The sequence below is a fragment of the Rhinolophus sinicus genome, chromosome 15 (assembly GCF_057876585.1).
Source record: "Rhinolophus sinicus isolate RSI-liver-muscle chromosome 15, RSI-T2T, whole genome shotgun sequence".
NCBI classification, from domain to species: Eukaryota; Metazoa; Chordata; class Mammalia; order Chiroptera; family Rhinolophidae; genus Rhinolophus; species Rhinolophus sinicus.
In genome coordinates, this window is record NC_142515.1 from 67,038,423 (window position 1) to 67,057,667 (window position 19,245).

At 47.8% G+C, this 19,245-nt stretch overlaps 1 protein-coding gene across 8 annotated transcripts in view; it reads left to right on the forward strand.

The window, feature by feature from the left end:
• RASGEF1A (RasGEF domain family member 1A) overlaps positions 1–19,245 on the forward strand; it is a 116,421-nt gene that overhangs the window by 75,728 nt on the left and 21,448 nt on the right. For 2 of the 8 annotated variants that reach the window (XM_074337320.2, XM_074337318.2), the window contains exon 3: positions 11,968–12,082. The exons of 3 other annotated variants lie outside the window; for them this stretch is intronic. Coding sequence is in view for 2 of the 5 variants with exons in the window: in XM_019719113.3 (XP_019574672.1) it covers positions 4,772–4,789 (18 nt within the window). In the remaining 3 variants the exon portion in view is untranslated. Of the gene's footprint in view, positions 1–4,526; positions 4,790–11,967; positions 12,083–19,245 lie in introns of those variants that run through there. 3 more of the 8 variants (XM_074337319.2, XM_019719113.3, XM_088792159.1) reach the window with 3 other exon arrangements.

A 19,245-nucleotide genomic window follows, 5' to 3' on the forward strand; every position in this document is an offset into this window, starting at 1 on the left:
GTCTCCATTCCTTCTCATTGCTGTGGGTGCTCCACTGAGCAAATACACTGCAGCTCACTGTTGAGGGCGGCCGGCTGGTTCCCAGATTTTAGCCATCACCAACAGTGCTGCTCTGGACGCTCCGGGATGTGTCTTGTGCTGTGAGTGTATAAGCATTTCTGGCTGGTCTACACCCCAGGAGTTCTGGGCAAACCATCTGCTGGACCATCCTCCCATGTGGCTTTACCAGTTCATGTTCCCACCAGTGGTTGGGGGTTTCCGTGGGGTCACATCCTCGTCAGCACCTGGCATTTTCTGCCTTTTTATTTTAGCCACTCTAGTGGGTGTATGGCAGTGTCACACCGTGGTTTTAATTTCCCTTCCCCTGATGACTAATGGAGTTGAATGCATTTTCTTATGTTTATCACCCTTTTGGATATCCTTTTTTTGTTACTGTCGTGCGGGAGACCCTGCTCGCTGCGCCATTTGTCGTGCAGGGCGGCCTGCTGGGTCTCTGCTCCCGCTCCCCACATAAGAACGCAGGATATGGTGAGGTCAAAAAGGAACACCCACGGAGCCATAGTGTCATGCGGGAGACCCTGCTTGCTGCGCCATTTGTCGTGCAGGGAAGCCTGAGGGGTTTCTGGTCCCGCTCCCCACATGAGAACGCAGGATATGGTGAGGCCAAAAGGAACACCCATGGAGCCATAAGTAGGGGAGTCATACCACTATATTCTCGCTGGTGGCTGGGTTGGAGAAACAGGAAACAGGAGCCATTCAATTCTCAACCCTCACTGCTCCGCTTGTAGGCTCAGCCACCATCTTCTTACTAGCCCCCATTTTTTGCTAGCCTAGCCACAGCAGTTATATTAGTGGCCAGTGGCTCACTGGTTACAGCTGACGACCAACTAGCCACAGTTGATGGCCATTTACTACCTGAGCCAGCACCTGTCTATGTGAGGCCGAGAGCCTGGAAACTACTTTCTGGGGCTCTGCCCCCACAGTTACCAACCTCTTTAAATCTTTTGCCCATTTAAAAGAAATTGGATCTTCTGACTTTTGATTTGTCTGAATTCTTTATTTATTCTGGATATGAGGCCTGTGCCAGATGTATACAACCTTACCTCTATCGGCACATATGAGATCAGACATTAGGTTCCCGAACTCATCCTAGAACAAGTGCTACATACCTCACTGCAGAATATCACTACAGTCACCTTTGAAGTACTCCCCTTGGGAACCCATGCACCGACACCAGTGCCTAGTCCACCCTTCAAAGCAATTTCGGAACTCTTTTTCTTGAATGGCCATCAGAGCTGTCGTCGTATTACCCTTGATGTCCTGAATGTCATCAAAATGTCTTCAATATTTCCTTTATCTTCGGGTAAGGAGAGAAATCATTGGGGGCCAGATCAGGTGAGTAGGGAGGGTGTTCCAATACAGTTATTTATTGGCTAAAAACTCCCCCATAGACAGTGCCCTGTGAGCTGGTGCATTGTCGTGATGCAAGAGCCATGAATTGTTGGTGAAAAGTTCAGGTCATCTTGGTCTAACTTTTTCACGCAGCCTTTTCAGCACTTCCAAATAGTAAATTTGGTTAACTGTCCGGTTGGTACAAATTCATAATGAATAATCCCTCTGACATCAAAAAAGGTTAACAACATGGTTGCAACAAGTTCGTGAACTTAATTGTCAGACCTTGTATATACACAGTATGAAAACATGTCACAGTTGCTAGGGTATAGCAGTGAACAAAACAAAGACCCTGCCCTCATGGAGCTTGGATTCTCCCTAGAGGAGAGTAGTAAACAAGGAAATAAAAGGTATATGTCAGAATGCAGTATCCATGAGGAGAAATGTTCAGTGGGAGAGGAAGTGCAGGGGTGGAGGTAACGCGGTAAATATGTCACCGAGAAAGGGCCATGTCAGAAGGAGCTAAGGATCAGAGTCCACAGACATCTGGGAAGACCACTGCATGCAGAGTGAGGATGGGCAGGCCTGGGGGCTGGCACAGAGAGGGTGGGTTGGAGGAATGAGGTGGGTGGTCTTATATGTGTCAGGTCAGTAGGGCCTGGGTGGCCATTAGGACTCTGGTTGTTCTTCCATTGGGGGTTCTGGGCAGATGAAGGACAGGACCTGACTTGGGTTTTAAGAGGGCCCCTCTGGCTGCCATGTTGAGGCAGCAAGGGTGGAAATAGGGACACTAATTAGGAGCCTGGTAGCATAGGTCCAGCCTCCTATCCCAGTTTCCGTCTGTCACAGGTGTTTGCACTTGTGAGAATGTCAGGGTCACGGACATCCTGGAATGAGGCTTCCCTGCTCTTTGCTCTGCCATCCTGAGTGTCCTCTCATGGTCACAGGATGGACACACTGTTCCTGGCCTCATATCCAGCCCCCATCATCTGGGATGTCTCTCCTTATGTGCCTCCTTTCCAGAAGCTCCCAAAAGGTGTCAATGGGACACATCACACTTGGCTCTTTCTCTACTTTCTAAAGCCGACTCTGGCAAGGTAATGGGTTCTTGTGTGGGTCGCCACAGTGCTCCCTGCAGGACCTTGCTGCCTGTGCCCAGCCCCACCCACAGCTTCAAGCAGGGGAACACCCCAGCAGGGGTCAGTCCTGGCACACTCGTCTCCCTACCTCCTTGGGTACCAGGAAAGAGGTAGATGTAGACCAGGTACACAGATGAATGCCGAGCTCACACCTGTGAGCGGAGAGCGCCATCCGTGTCTGTAAGGATGCTCCCGTGGCAGAAACAACAGGCAGGTGGCCTCTCCATCCTGCTGGGAAGCCCTTGGGGATGCTGGTGAATTCTGGGTATGCACACATAGGAAATGGCTCTGTGACCATAGGGGATGGTACCTTGGGGGTGCATGTCAGTTCAGCCACCTCCTCTGGCTGTGACATCTAGAGAAGCAGAAGGGAAGGCCTCCTCTGGGTGCAGGCGGCAGCAGGGGTGTTAGCTGCCCACATGGACTTCCGAGACAATACTGTGGCCACCTTAGGGTCCAGATGTACTGCAGGGCTGCAGGACAGGGCTGAGGACAGTAAGGGTAGGTGCCTGGCAGGCTTCTCCAGGGCAAGACCCTAGGGCTCACCCTTCTTGGTGCTCTGGAGCTGTCTGAAGGGGTGGGATGGCCATGCAGGACCAGCAACCAAGTGCCCAGACTGGCTCTGGTGGCACAAGTCACCTGCAGAGGCCACTGAGTTTTGCATCTTCCAGCGTGACTGAAATGAGGTGCAGAAGCCACAGGGGAGAAGGGCGTGTGAAAGCTTAAGGGGCCACTGGGCTGTTTTTGTCTGGTGTTCCTCCCTGCACCCATTGCCCACCCACAGGAGCTGTACAAGGCTATGTATGGTTAATAGTGCAGGTGATGGAGTAGTGAGGGCTGAGTTCCAATCCTAGTAGAGAAAGTGGGGGTGGGGACAGAGCTGTCTCTGAGCTCATGAATCTTCCTGGGGCAGGCTAGTGAATGGATACAGCACAGCCCCTAATTCCTCAAGAAAGAAATAACTGTCTATCAAGACTCAGCCTGGTGGTCAGTCTTGCTGCTGGTAAGACAGCAGGCAAATGGAAAGAGAGATGCGTGTTTCACAAAACTGCTGGGCAAAGGGCGGTCATCCTAGGACCCAGCTGGACACTGAAAGGGTCTTCTGTGCCCCTGGCCCCTAGGGCTTGCTCATGGCTCATCAGCTTCTCTCTGGGCATCCCCTGCTCCTGTGTGTTAGAAGGAAGCAAGAATGTCCCTGCTCCTCTCTAGTGGTGGCTCCCCCAGAATCTCACCACAGCTCCCTCTGGCAATTTGGCCTCTGGGCTCTCCAGTTCCAGATCTCCCAGAGAGGTAGCTCTTCGGTCAGTCAATCTTTTCCATTCAAATTGTCAGAGCTGGGTTGGGGGCCACAGCAGGAGCACGGTGGAGGGGGAGACTTATCACCTGACAGGATTCCTGTGGATGGCTGGGGCTCCTGGGGGTGGAATGAGGCCTCACTGTAGCAGGTGCCAGGCCCACCCCATGCCGTGTCTCAGATTAGTCCTCCCACAAAAACAGCTGCTGGTGTACCCGTGTTCAGTCAAAGAAATGGAAGGACAGAGTTCCACTTGACGCTCGAGCCAGAGCTGTGTGGAGTGAGAGCCCCGTCAGGGGAAGCATTCAAGTCAAACGCTGGTCAAGCAACTGCCGTAGCTCTGTAGTGGACGTCTAAGATGAAGCGCTGTTGAGGTGAAGTCGGGGAGGAGGAAGTGAGGCTCGAAGGAGAAGATGGGGTCGTAGGGGGCTCTCTGAGAGCGCGATCTCACCAACACGACCTTTCCCATCCGGCGCTGAGCTCCGACCCACGGCGCCCTTTCGTCAGGTGACACAGTCAGACTGGCGCACCCAGCACCGACTCCCCGCCACGGCCCGCGCGGGGGTCATTCCGCGGTCTGCGCCCCAGTTGCGCAGGTCGTCGCCCGCAACCCTTGCGCCTTCCCTGCGTCTTCCACGCTATGCCCTGCCCCGCCCCATCCCAATCCCCCGGACTCCGCCCCGGCCCAGGCTCCGCCCCTTTCCGGCCGGGCCTCGCCTGTCCCCGGTCCTGCGTTTCCCCGGTCCCTGGCCCCGCCCCCGGCCCCCGGCCCCCGCAGTAACCCCCCCCGGCCCCGCCCCTCGGGAGGTTGAGAGCGGGAGGGAGGCGCGAATGGGGAAGTCCGCGGGCGGGGTCGGGGGGCGGGAGCTTCTGCGCGCGAGGAGAAGAGCTGCCGCACGCGGGACGCCTGCGGCGCCGGCGACAGCTGGGGGAACAGGCGGCCAGGATGTTTCTGGAGCCTCAGGTAGGACTGCAGTGCGTGACACGCAGTGGGTCCGGGAGGCGGCGACGTGGGCGAGCCCCAGGGCAACCCCTTGATCGCCGCAGAAGCACAGTGTGCGGGGCGGGGGAAGGGTGGAGGTTGTTCTGCGCTGCCCCGCTGGGGAAGGAGTGCGACCATCCCGAAAATCTCTGGTCTGTCCTGGAGAGAGCCTGTCCTTGAAAACCACTTCCTCTGCCTTGTCTCCGTGGGGGCACCTGCTGCCAGGTGGGCGGCGCCCAGGGCTCAGAACGGGTGGGATGGCCCAGGCTGCCACTGCCTTTCCTGACATGTCTTGCTGACGCCAGTGTTCAGCTATGGTTGAGGGCGTCAGCAAGCCTGGTAGGCACCCCTGTGGGGGGAACAGGGCCAGGGCAGGCAGGAGGCAGTAGCCCCACAGCAGGGCCCTTAAGAGGGTGGTTGCCCTGGAAATGGCACAGTAAGGCTTCTAAAAGGCAAGATGACCGTGGATCCTTCCCCAGAACCACCTGTTTACCCTGGAGGAGGCGCAGGGAGATGGGGAAGTCTGTCATGAAAAGGGCACGTGGGTGGTGTGTTTGGGTGATGTGTGGGTGAGAGTGAGAGTATGTGAAAATGCGGGCATGTTTATATGTGGGGTGCATGTGAAAGAGAGGAGGAGGCGTTTGTGGGGGCAGGATCGCGCCTGTGTGGGCCCACAAATGCCTGTGTCTTTCAGGAGAGTGGAATCCAGGGTGGGGCTCAAGGTGAGTGGACTCCAGGGTGAGGGGCAACTTTGTCTCCTGGAAGCGAGGCGGAGAACCTGTGCTAGGATGAATCCTAAGCGTGAGGCAGTGTTGCATCTTCATGGCTGTGTATTGGAACCCTCCTTTTGAGATTTGCTCAGCAGTGTGATCCAGATGTCATACGCTCCTGCTGGTCCAAGCCCCCTTGGCATGGAATTGACAGCCCAGTGCAGATTGGGGCACCAGAGGAGGGTGTCACTGGGACCAGTAATGACAATCCTGCTCAGCCTGGCATGCAGGGGTCTGACATTTTGGTGTCCAGAGTACTGACTACCAGTGTGGGAGTGCTGTTTGTACCTTGGGTGGGGCGGTCCAGGGAGGCCTCAGCATGTGTGACCTGTGCACGAGGACCTGATGGAGGGGAGGGAGGGAGATGTGTGGCAGTGGGATTAGAGGGGCACCCCGGGAAAAGGTCAGGCAGGACTTTGAAGGGGAAGCCTCCTGCGTGTCCAGGGACCAGTGTGAGAGGACCCTGTGGTGAGAGGACATTGGGGCCAGCACGTGGCCCGGGACTCAGACCAGGGGGCAGCAATGGAGGAGGAGAGAAGGGCCGACTCGGATACGCTCTGAAGGTGAAGCATGAGGCCTTGCTCATGGCACAGGTGTGGAGCAGCAGATGGAGAGGAGGAAGGCCACTCTGGGAAGGAGAGCGTTCCCCTGAGCAGAGGTGGGAAAGGATGCTGGTTGAGCTGGTGGGGGTGGGTGGGAGGCGGAGACAGTTTGACAGCCCTGGGGAGATGTCACCTGGCAGTGGGGTGGGCAGTCTAAAGTTTGGGGGTAAGTCTGGCCTGAAGCACTCATTTGGAGCCTCACTTTGCTCCCTTGTGGACCCCTTGCGGCCTCCTGGCCTACACCTGTACCTGCTGGCTCAGGACAGCCTGGCCCTGGGCCCAGCCTGCCCAAGCACTACACCCCTATCTTGCTGGGCCTCTTGCAGGGGGTGGGGGTGGGGTGGGAAGGAGAGCCTTCGTGTGAGCTCTACCACAAGACAGATGTGAGTTGAGGGAGCACCTACATCTAGCGTCCACTTGGCTGCTTTGTGCCTTGGGGGCTGGTTGAGGTGCAGGAGCGCTGGGGACAGCATCACCTGCAGGCTGCATGCCCACCAAGCATAGGGACCAAGCATAGGTGCAGTCTTCCAGGGCTGAGCAGGCTGGGAGGCCACATGGGGGAGAGAGTCACACATTGGCTTTGGGGTGGGTAGGGTTTGCCTTGGGCCCAACACGGAGCTGGGGTACCTGTGGAAGCTGCCTGCACCTTCCATACCTCTGAGCGTCTTGGGCCTCATTCTCCAGGGGAGCTGCTGTTGAGTGATCAGAGGAGGGCTGGGTCTGTTGGGATTGGGGTGTCAGCCAGGAGACTTGTTATGTTGCCCTGTTCTTCCTTCTCCTAAGCCACTGGAAAAAACTTGGTCATGTTTGGAAGCCCATCTCAAAAATCACCTCTTCTGGGAAGCCCTCCCTGATTTCTCCATTTGGAGTTAGTTACTCTACCCTTGTGCCTCCTTGGCACCTAGGAAAGAGCCCTAATTCCAAGTTGCTCACACTGTGCTGTGGTGTTACATCTGTCTCCCCTAGCAGACACTGAAGTCCATGGGTTCTTCCATTTCCAAGCACGAGGCACAGGTCAGCAGGGCCTCATGGATGTTTGTTGACTGAATAAGGGAGGAAGGAAGGAAGGAAGGAAGGAAGGAAGGAAGGAAGGAAGGAAGGAAGGAAGGAAGGAAGGAAGGAAGGAAAGAATGAAGGAACAAACATGTGGGCTGGAAACAGCCTGTGGAGATTGCCTAGTTCTGCCTCCTTGTTTCACACATGGGGAAACTGAGGCCCACAAGGGTCACAGCTTGCCTCAGTTCACCCAGAGGTCAGGGATCAGAGCTGGCTACCAGACAAGGACGCCTCCACTGTGCCAGGTTCTGCTGGCTGAGTCCCTGTGGGTTCCAGGACAAGGGGGAGCCCAGAGGCAGGCAGAATGAGGGGCTATGGGCTGAGTGGTAAGGTGAGAGCTTATGGATGACAGCTAGGGGCCTCCACTGTGGTCCTTCGCTTCTCTGCCCTTGGAGCCCTACAGCTGCCAAGGGCTCTGGCCTCACAGTCACCAGCAAGTTTTCTCTGGACAACCCACTGCCCTGCATTTCAATTTCCAGCGGAATCACTCCACCTTTGATGACCCGCTCACACCCACCTGCTGGGGCCAAGCCCACGGTATTTTCCAAATCAGTGTGGCTGCCCTAGCCGCTTGCCTCCTGCCAGTTCTGGGGCCTGCGAATGTGAGTCAGAGGATCTGAGAAACAGCTTGCAGGTCTCCTTTAACCCTCACTAGGTCGCTGTTCCAGTGACACAGGTGGAAACTGAGTGTCCCAGATCTAAGCCTGCAGCAGCTCCAGGAGCAGGAGGAGCCCACGTTCGTTCTGGAACAGCAAGTTCCTAGAGGAGGCTGGAAATCGGCAATGCCCAGCCCAAAGGGTGTAATGGTGCAGTGCCATGAGCCAGGAAAGGGGGCTTAGGGCCCATGGCTCACATGGGTGTCAGAGCAGACCCACTGGGGAGAACATGTCCGTGACCAGTGGCTGGGAGACCTGCAGAGCCAGGAGGCCCCAGGGCCGGCACCCATGTGGGTACCTCTCACACACACACCCCTCCACCATGGCCACGGAGCATTACAGCACCTGCTCCCCACGGATTAAGTGGGGATGTCTTTGGGGATGGAGACACCTGTACCCAGGGGAGGTAGATAGGTAAGCTATTGATGTTTCAAAAATGTATGTTAGGTAATTGATAATTGGATTTTCTTGTTAGAATAGATTTTCAGTTTGGCTTCCTGGAAAACCCAAGAAATTAATCATGTGACTGCACATAAGTACTACAATCTCCCTCTTCATTTCGAATGTATCTTTTACTTATTTTCTTTTCTTATTGTGCTTTCTAAAAGGTGCAGAGCAGCGTAAAGTAATTGCAGTGATCTTGGCTTGCTTTCCGTTTTAATGAGAAGGCCTCTAATGTTTTACTGTTGAGTCTGAATTTGGCCTTAAATTTCAAATAGATATTCTTATCCAGGAACAGTGCACTCCATTCCTACATTAACTGCCAAGAGTATACATCAAGAATGGATATTCAGTTTCATCGAAGACTTTCCCGTATTCAGCAAAATCATCAAATTCCTTTCCTCCTTGGACCTATTAATATGTCGACTTACTAACTTTTCTGAGAGAAATCATCCCCATGTTCCTTGACTAAGTCCCACGGGGTTAGTCTCGATTGTGCTTTAAAATGCTGCCGGGTTCATTCCTACTGATAGGTATTTTTCATCTATATTCATAGGTAAAAATTTATACATACTTTTCTATTAGGGGATATTTGTCACATTCATAAATCACGGTTATGTTAACTTCATAAAATGAATAGGAAAGATTTTCGATATGAATTGTGCAGTTGAACTAGTTTAAATATCATATAAAATTATCGTATTCTGTAAGGCTTGAAATAATTCATTTTAGAAACTGTCTTAGCCAAGGCTTGCTTTTAATTTTCCCCTGAGGTTTAATTGGCTGTCAACGTACTTTTTACTATGGGTATTGGTCTTTTTGGGTTCTAAACATTTTTAGTCTATTTTGGTTATTTATATTTTCTAGATAATATCCCAGTTCAAAATGCTTTCAGATCTTTTAGCGCAGACCTACATACCGTGTTCCCCCGAAAATAAGACCTAGCCAGACAATCAGCTCTAATGTGTCTTTTGGAGCAAAAATTAATATAAGACCTGGTCTTATTTTACTATAATATAAGACTGGGTCTTATATAATGTAATATAATGTAATATAATACAATACAATATCGGGTATAATATAGTATAGTATAATATAATATAATATAATATAATATAATATAATATATAATACTGGGTCTTGTATGATATAATGTAAGACCAGGTCTTATATTAATATTTGCTCCAAAAGACGCATTAGAACTAATTGTCTGGCTAGGTCTTATTTTCGGAGAAACACAGTAGTCTGTCCTTTTAAGTTTCTTTTCCATATCTGTGGTACATTCTCTTTTCATTCCTAATAGCTGTATTTTTGCATTTCTTGTCTCCCTCCCTCCTTCCTTCTCTCCCTGCTAGCCTCCTTGCTTTCTTCCATCCTTTTGTTGATTAGAATTGCCAGAGGTTTATCTTTTTAATTTGTAGTTTCAAAAAAAACCAATCAGCTCTTGAATTTAATCGGCAAGTTCTACTCTCTTTCATTAAATCCACTAATTTATCTTTTAGTAATTGTTTCCTCCTGTTTGCTGTATGTTTGTTTTGTTTAGAAGCTCTTTTTAGCTTTTGAATCAAGAGCTTAGTTCATTTGTTTTGTTGTCTATTTAAAATATATTGAATTCTATGAATTTTTCTCTGAGAACAACTTTGGCCATATCAAATTTAAGAAAGTGTCTTCTTATAAGGGTTAGTTTTCTGATGTGTCTGTAATTGGAGTTTTGATTGCTTTTAACACAGACATGATTTAGGGAAGTTTTTAGCACATGAGTGAATTTTTTTGGTTCATCATTTGTTACTAATGTTCAGCTGTGTATCTACATCGTTCTGTCACCTGTACATTTCTGTCTGGGGACTCTGTCGGGGTTTCACTGGCACTGTGATGTATGAACAGTGTGGTTGAATACTCTGATAGAAGATTATGACATGCTGTGTTTAGGGCGTGGTATTTCATGCATTTGTCTCTGTGTTTCGCAGTATTCCCATTCCTTCCCACCACTTGTCTCCTTGGGTATCCACCACTTGTCAGGAAGTGTGGAAAGTTGTAGTTATCCTTCTGCCTGTCTCTCTGGCCCATGCAGAAGAGCTCTCTGCATTGTGTGAGGGTACTGGGCACAACAGGCAGCCTGTTCTTAGAATTTCCCTTTCACTTAACCCTTGGCAGAAAGAACCAGCCTGCAGGCAGGAGACCTTGGCTGCTTCCCAGGCTGTGCTGTGCCTGACCAGCCGTGTAGCCTCAGGCTGTCTTTAGCCTCCTGGGCTGCACCTTATCTGGAAAGTGGACAAGAATGCTTTGGTGGTTGCTGTGGGGTTGTGTAGGATGGCCAGTAGGTGGGAAGTCTTCTGTGAATGCCAGTCATTGGCAGTGAGGCTGCTGGGCTGGTTCAGGGAGGTTCAAATCTGGCTGCCCTCAGGGGCACATACATGGCTGGCCCCCGACCCTAGCCTGACCACCAGCAGTGCTGAAATCACTGGCACACACTGCACACTCCAAGAATGTGGCTTCTTCTCTGCCAGGCCCGCCCATCTCGCAGGGGCTCTGGCCAGCTCCCATGGGCCTTCATCCCTTCCCTGCCCAGCCCACACCCCCTTGGGCCTGTGCACATGGTCCTGGGTTCGTGTCAGATCATGGTGGTCACACTGACCAGGGTTCAAACCCAGCTTCCCCGCTTTGGAGCTGTAAGACGAGGGCTGATAACTTAAGCCTTTGGGCTTTTGTTCTTTCATCTGGAAAATGGGACTGTGACTGCTGTGCCAGTCACGTGTGCTGTGATGTGTGGGGAACTACAATTCCCTGGGGAGGGGCAGAGGCTGTGCAACTGGTACTCCTGGGAGGTAGCCAGAACCTGGCCCCCAGGGACAGGGGACGCAGGGCATGTGGCAGGAAAGCTGCTTGTGTACAGGGAGAGGTACAAGGGTGGGAGATGTTTTTGTTGGATGTCAAGATGTGTCCTGGTCCTGTTTGTAAGAGGCTGTGGCCACTGGACAAGACCATGGCCCTCTGGACCCAGTAGGCAGCTGGGTGCTTCATTCCTTTACCCCTTGGTTGGCACAGTGGGGTTCCAGGGGCACCTCTCTGGGTGTCTGCCAGGAGGATGACAATTCAAGCAAAGGAAATTGATTTTTATTTGTTTTTTTTTTCCAAATTTATTTATTTGTTTTTTAATTAGTTTCAGGTGCACAAGACAAAGCAAAACTTAGACGTTTATCATTTATATCCCTCACACTGTGTGAAACCCCCTCCCCCCATCCACTATCCCTCTGTACGTTCCCCAAATTAATTTTCAAACCCCCATGACCATCTTGCGGTTACCGACTATTTTTCAAAACCTCTCACCTTCCCCTTATCCCCACTCCCCCGCCCCTCTAGCAACCCTCTGTTTTTCCTCCATGTTTCCAAAACTGTCTCTGATTAGTTCATTCACTTATTCTTTTCTTTAGATTCCGCATATAAGTGAGATCATATGGTATTTGTCTTTCTCTTTCTGACTTATTTCACTTAACATAATGTTCTCTAGGTCCATCCATGTTGTTGCAAACGGTAAGATATCTTTCTTCTTTATGGCTGCGTAATACTCCATTGTATAAATGTACCACAGTTTCTTAATCCAGTCATCTACTGATGGGCATTTCGGTTGTTTCCAGGTCTTGGCTGTTGTGTATAGTGCTGCAATAAACATAGGAGTGCATAAAGATTTTTGAATTGGAGTTTTGGATTTCTCCGGACAGATACCTAGGAGTCGGATTGCTGGATCATAAGGTAGTTCCAATTTCAGATTTTTGAGATACCTCCAAACTGTTTTCCATAGTGGCTGCACCAATCTGCAATCCCACCAACAGTGCACAAGCGTTCCCTTTTCTCCACATCCACGCCAGCACTTGTTGTTTGTTGATTTATTGATGATAGCCATCCTGACTGGGGTGAGGTGGTATCTCATTGTGGTTTTTATTTGCATTTCTCTGATGGTTAGTGAGGTTGAACATTTCTTCATATGTCTGTTTGCCATCTGTGTGTCCTTTTTAGAAAAATGTCTCTTCATGTCCTCTGCCCATTTTTTAATTGGGTTGTTTGTTTTCTTGGAGTTGAGTTGAGTGAGTTTTTTATAAATTTGTGATATTAACCCCTTATCAGATATATCGTTGGCAAATATCTTTTCCCAATCAGTAGGATCCCTTTTTGTTTTATCGATGGTTTCCTTTGCTGTGAAAAAGCTTTTTAGTTTGATGTAATCCCACATGTTTATTTTTTCTCTTACTTCCCTCGCGCGAGGGGATATATCAGTAAAAATCTTACTCCGGGTAATGTCTATGAAGTTTCTTACAATATTTTCTTCTAGGAATTTTATGGTTTCAGATCTTACATTTAAATCTTTAAGCCATTTTGAATTTATTTTTGTATATGGTGTAAGGAGGTGATCCAGCTTCATCTTTTTGCATGTGTCTGTCCAAGTTTCCCAGCACCATTTATTGAATAGACTGTCTTTACCCCACCGTACATTCTTGCTTCCATTGTCATAGATTAAATGGCCATATAGGCATGGATTTATTTCTGGACTCTCTATTCTGTTCCATTGATCTATGGGTCTGTTTTTATGCCAGTACCATGCTGTTTTGATTACTGTAGCCTTGTAGTATAATTTGAAGTCAGGTATTGTTATACCTCCCACTTTGTTCTTATTTCTCAAGATTGTTGAGGATATCCGGGGTCTTTTGTTATCCCATATAAATTTTAGGATTATATGTTCTATTTCTGTGAAAAATGTCGTTGGTAGTTTGATAGGAATTGCGTTGAATATGTATATTGCCTTAGGCAGTATGGACATTTTAACTATATTAATTCTTCCTATCCATGAACATGGTATGTGTTTCCATCTATTTGTATCTTCTTTCATTTCTTTCTTCAGTGTCTTATAAATTTCTGAGTACAGATCTTTTACTTCTTTGGTTAAATTTATTCCCAGGTATTTTATAGTCTTTGGAGCAATTGTAAATGGAATTGCTTTTTTAATTTCTCCTTCTGATGTTTTATTATTGGTATATACAAATGCAACTGATTTCTGAATATTAATTTTGTATCCTGCTACTTTACTAAATTCATCTATCAGCTCTAATAGTTTCTTGGTGGAGTCTTTAGGGTTCTCTAAATATAGTATCATATCCTCTGCATATAATGACATTTTTACTTCCTCCTTACCAATTTGGATGCCTTTTATTTCTTTTTCTTGTCTGATTGCTGTGGCTAGAACTTCCAGCACTATGTTGAATAGAAGTGGAGAAAGTGGGCAACCTTGCCTTGTTCCTGATTTTAAGGGGAATGGTTTTAGCTTTTCCCATTGAGCATGATGTTAGCTGTGGGTCTATCATATATGGCCTTTATTATGTTGAGATATGATCCCTCTATTCCCACTTTCTTAAGGGTTTTTATCATGAATGGCTGCTGAATTTTATCAAATGCTTTTTCTGCGTCAATTGATATGATCATATGATTTTTATTTTTCATTTTGTTAATGTGGTGTATCACATTAATTGATTTGCGGATGTTGAACCACCCTTGCATACCAGGGATGAATCCCACTTGATCATGGTGTATGATCTTTTTAATGTATTGCTGAATTCTGTTCGCTAGTATTTTGTTGAGGATTTTTGCATCTATGTTCATTAGCGATATCGGCCTGTAGTTTTCTTTTTTTGTGGTGTCTTTGTCTGATTTTGGGATCAGGGTGATAGTGGCTTCGTAAAAAGTGTTTGGGAGTCTTCCCTCCCTCTGGATTTTTTGGAAGAGTTTGAGGAGAATAGGTGACAATTCTTTTTTGAACTTCTGTAAAATTCACCTGTAAAGCCATCTGGTCCAGGGCTTTTGTTTGTTGGGAGATTGTTGATTACTGATTCAATTTCCTTGGTGGTAATCAGTCTATTCAGGTTTTCTGTCTCCTCTTGAGTTAGCCTTGGAAGGTTGTATGCATCTAGGAAATTGTCCATTTCTTCCAGGTTGTCAAATTTGTTGGCATACAGTTGCTCATAGTAATTTCTTAAGATTTTTTGTATCTCTGCGGTGTCTGTTGTCACTTCTCCTCTTTCATTACTGATTTTATTAATTTGGGTCCTCTCTCTCTTTTTTTTAATGAGTCTGGCTAAAGGTTTGTCAATTTTGTTTATCTTCTCTAAGAACCAACTCTTGGATTCATTGATCTTTTGTATTGTTTTTCTGGTTTCTATTTCATTTATTTCCGCTCTGATCTTTATTATCTCCTTCCTTGTACTCCCTTTGGGCTTATTTTGTTGTTCTTTTTCCAGATCCCTTAAGTGTGAAGATAAACTGTTGATTAGTGATGTTTCTTGTTTCTTTAGGTAGGCCTGCAGTGCTATGAACTTCCCTCTTAGGACTGCTTTCGCGGCATCCCATAGATTTTGGGTCATTATATTTATTTATTTATTTATTTATTTATTTTTTATTTATTTTTTTTTAATTAAATTTATTGGGGTGACAATTGTTAGTAAAATTACATAGATTTCAGGTGTACAATTCTGTATTACATCGTCTATAAATCCCATTGTGTGTTCATCACCCAGAGTCAGTTCTTCCATCACCATATATTCGATCCCCCTTACCCTCACCTCCCCCCCCCACCCTCCTTACCCTCTGGCAACCACTAAAAATCTGAAAACATTTAGAGATAAAGACACGTGTGCGCCAATGTTCATTGCAGCTTTGTTTACGGTGGCCAAGACATGGAAACAACCAAAATGTCCTTCGATAGATGAATGGATAAAGAAGTTGTGGTACATATACACAATGGAATACTATTCGGCAGTGAGAAAAGATGATATAGGAACATTTGTGACAACATGGATGGATCTTGAGAGAGTAATGCTGAGCGAAACAAGTCAGACAGAAAAAGCAGAGAACCATGTGATTTCACTGATATGTGGTATATAAACCAAAAACAACAAAAGAACAAGACATACAAATGAGAAACAGAAACTCATAGACACGGACAATAGTTTAGGGGTCATTATATTTTCATTTTCGTTTGTCTCGAGACATCTTTTGATTTCTTCCTTGATCTCCTGCTTGACCCATTCATTATTTAGTAACATATTATTCAGCCTCCATGAATTTGTGTGTCTTCCAGTCTTTTTCCTGTAGTTCATTTCTAATTTCATAGCACTGTGGTCAGAGAAGACAATTGGTAAGATTTCAATTTTCTTAAATTTATCCAGACTTGCTTTGTGGCCTAACATATGGTCTATCTTGCAGAATGTTCCATGTGCGCTTGAGAAGAACGTGTATTCTGCAGCATTGGGGTGGAATGCTCTGAAAATATCGGTTAAATCCAAGTGGTCCAATATGTCATTTAAGGCTGTTGTTTCCGTATTGATTTTCTGTCTGGAAGACCTGTCCCTTGTTGTCAGAGGTGTGTTGAAGTCCCCTACTATGATAGTGTTACTGTTGATCTCCGTCTTTATGTCAGTCAATATCTGTTTTATATATTTAGGTGCTCCTATGTTGGGTGCATAGATGTTTACTAGGGTTATGTCCTCTTGTCGAATTGATCCCTTTATTATTATATAGTGTCCATCTTTGTCTTTTAATATTTTCTTCATTTTAAAGTCTATTTTGTCAGAGATAAGTATTGCAACTCCAGCTTTTTTCTCATTTCCATTTGCATGGAATATCTTACTCCAACCCTTCACTTTCAGCCTGTGTGTGTCTTTTGATCTGAGGTGAGTCTCTTGTATACAGCATATACAAGGGTCTTGCTTTCTTATCCATTCAGCCACCCTATGTCTCTTGATTGGAGCATTTAAACCATTTACATTTAAAGTGATTATTGATAAGTACATAGTTATTGCCATTTTTAAATTTGTGGTTAGATTGTTTTCATCTTTCATCTATTTACAGAAGTCCTTTTAGTATTTCTTGCAATGCTGGCTTGGTGGTAATAAATTCCTTTAGCTTATTCTTTTCTGGGAAGCTCTTTATCTCTCCTTCGTTTTTAAATGATAGCCTTGCTGGATAAAGCAATCTAGGTTGTAGGCCTTTGTTTTCCATCACTTTGAGTATCTCCTGCTACTCCCTCCTGGCCTTCAATGTTTCTGTAGAAAAGTCATTTGATAGTCTTATGGGAGTTCCCTTGTATGTAACCCTCTGTCTTTCTCTTGCTGCTTTTAGGATTCTCTTTGTCTTTAATCTTTGCCATTTTAACTATAATGTGTCTTGGAGTGGACCTGTTTGGGTTTATCCTGGTTGGAACTCTCTGCACTTCCTGGACTTGTATGTTGGTTTCCTTCATCAGGTTAGGGAAATTTTCAGACATTATTACTTCAAATATGTTCTCAATCCCTTGTTTCTTCTCTTCACCTTCTGGTATTCCTATGATGCGCATGTTGTTGCACTTGATGTTATCCCATAGGTCTCTTAAACCATCTTCATTGTTTTTTATTCTTTTTTCTTTCTGTTGTTCTGTTTGGGTGATCCCTGCTAACTTGTCTTCTAAGTCGCTGATTCGATCCTCTGCTTCATCTAACCTGCTGTTAATTCCTTCAAGTGAGTTCTTTCTTTCGGTAACTGTGTTCTTTAGTTCTAACTGGTTGTTCGTTATGATTTCTACATCCTTCTTGATGTCCTCTCTAAGTTCCTTAAACATTCTTATCATCAGTATTCTGAACTCTGTCTGACAGTTTGGTTACCTCTGCTTCATTTAGTTCCATTTCTGAAGGTTTCTTCTGTTCTTTTATTTGGGATATGTTTCTTTGTTTCCTCATTCTGGCTGACTCTCTGTATTTGCTTCGATGTATTAGGTAGATGCCCTGGAGTTCTTGGTTCTTGCTGGATTAGTATATAATAAATGTCCTTTATATTTGACTTGCACTACTTCGTTCTTCTCCCCTGCGTGTGCTCTAAAAGTGACTCTTGTGTTGTGTATATTGTCCTGTTAAAGAAGATCCTTAATTGCTTTTCGCTTGTGAGTAGGTGGAGTTAACTCCTAGGCTGACTAGTTGTGAGACTTGGCTTTGCCCACGCAGGGTATTCTGCTGCATGAGGGTTGACTGCTTAGATGTGGTTTGCCCTTTGGCCTCCATGTGCCTGTAAAGAATCCCCTCTGGGTGTGTCACTTGTAGGTCAAACCCGGTAGTACTCTGGCTTGGTCTGGAGTTGGCCGCTGGGTATGTTGAATCTTGTGCCTCTTAAGCTGGGCACTGGTAGGGCAATTACAGAACAAAGCAAATCACCAAGCACAACAACAACAACAAGGAAAAGGTCAAATACATTCACATGTAAAAAAACAATCGACAACCCCCACTCGACACAGGCAAAGATGTCAAAAATATAAAGACAAATCAAAACAGAACAAAAAAAAACAGCGCCAGTTGTAGCTTAAGCCCACCAAGTAATCTCCAGGTTGTTCTCTGCTGTAGCACAGAGTCCCCACTCGACACAGGCAAAGATGTCAAAAATATAAAGACAAATCAAAACAGAACAAAAAAAACAGCGCCAGTTGTGGCTTAAGCCCACCAAGTAATCTCCAGGTTGTTCTCTGCTGTAGCACAGAGTCCCCTGCGTATTGTGCAGGTAGAGCCGGTCACCTGGTGCCCAGAGTGACGCTGGGGCTGCAGCTTTAGATGCGTGGGGCTGAGGGGTCTGGACAGTAGGTTTTACAAAGCCAGTGCAGTTTCTGCCCTTGCCGGCACATATGCACACCGAGAATAGCACGACCAGCCCTGTGTCCAGTTCTCCTGAGTCTTAGGGCACCTCTTCCCTGTGTGTGTGTGTGGCAGGCAGGGGATTCCTCAGCTGCTGAAAGCTGAGAGCTGCATCTGCCACTTACTGCTGATTCCTGGGAGTGCCTCCGCCGATGTAATTGCCCCGCCCTAGGCAGGCCAGAAATGGTGGTATCTGGGGATGAATGAGTCTCCTGTCTCCTAGGCCAGGGCAAACCACACTCTTCTCAACCTCTTCCCTGGGCCAGAGCCGCCGGCCAGTCTTCCCATAGCCCAAACCCCAAGGCTCCTCTGTAATCTGACACTGCTCTTCAGATCAGGAGCCAGTTCAAGTCTCTGGAAGGGTGGGGGTAGGATTGGAAGAGCGGGGGGAGGGGCCCAGGTATGGAGTTAATTGCCTCAAATGCTAGATATCCTGCCTCTGGGGGGGGAGAGGTCTGCTGTGGGAGCAAAGTAGAGTCCGCCACCTGGCTTTTGTGTTCTCTCTTTTGTCCTGGGAACCCCTGCGTCTCTGCAGCTGGGGATGTGGTTGCCCCGCTCTAGGCTGGCTAGAAAGGGTGGGGGCTGGGGGTGGAAGGAGGGGTCTTCTCTTTCCCAGCCCCGCTGTCTTAACACTCTTCCCGCAGGCCAGAAAAGGTGGTGGCTGGGGACGGAAGATTCCAGCTCCTAGCCTCCTCCCTGGGCCAGAGCCGCCCGCCTGTCTTCCCGGAGCCCGGGCTCCAAGGCGCCTCTGTAATCTGCCGCTGCTCCTTAGTGCAGGGGCTAGATCAAGTCTCTAGAAAGGCGGGGGTAGGGTCGGAAGAGCGGGGGGAGGGGCCCAGGTATGGAGTTTGTCCTTTGTCCGGCCTAGGACTTATTGGAGATAGCTGGAGTTATTGCCTCAAATGCTAGAATGCTGCCCCTGCAGCGGAGAGGTCCGCCGCCGGACGCAGGGCAAAGCGCCCACCTCCTGGCTTCCGGGCTCTCCTCCGTCCTGGGATATCCTGCGTATCTGTAGCCGTGGGTGTGGGCTGGAATTTCACAGGCACAGGCGCGGAGCAGATTTCCACAACCCAAGGGTGGGGGCCGAATTTCTACTGCCACAGGTGTGGACCGCGATTCCAACCCGCGTCCCCACCGCCGCCGCAGGTGCGGTGTGTCTCCGCTCCGCTCCCTTCCTTCTTCCCCTGCTCGCCCAATTTTTCCCCACCTGCAAGAAAT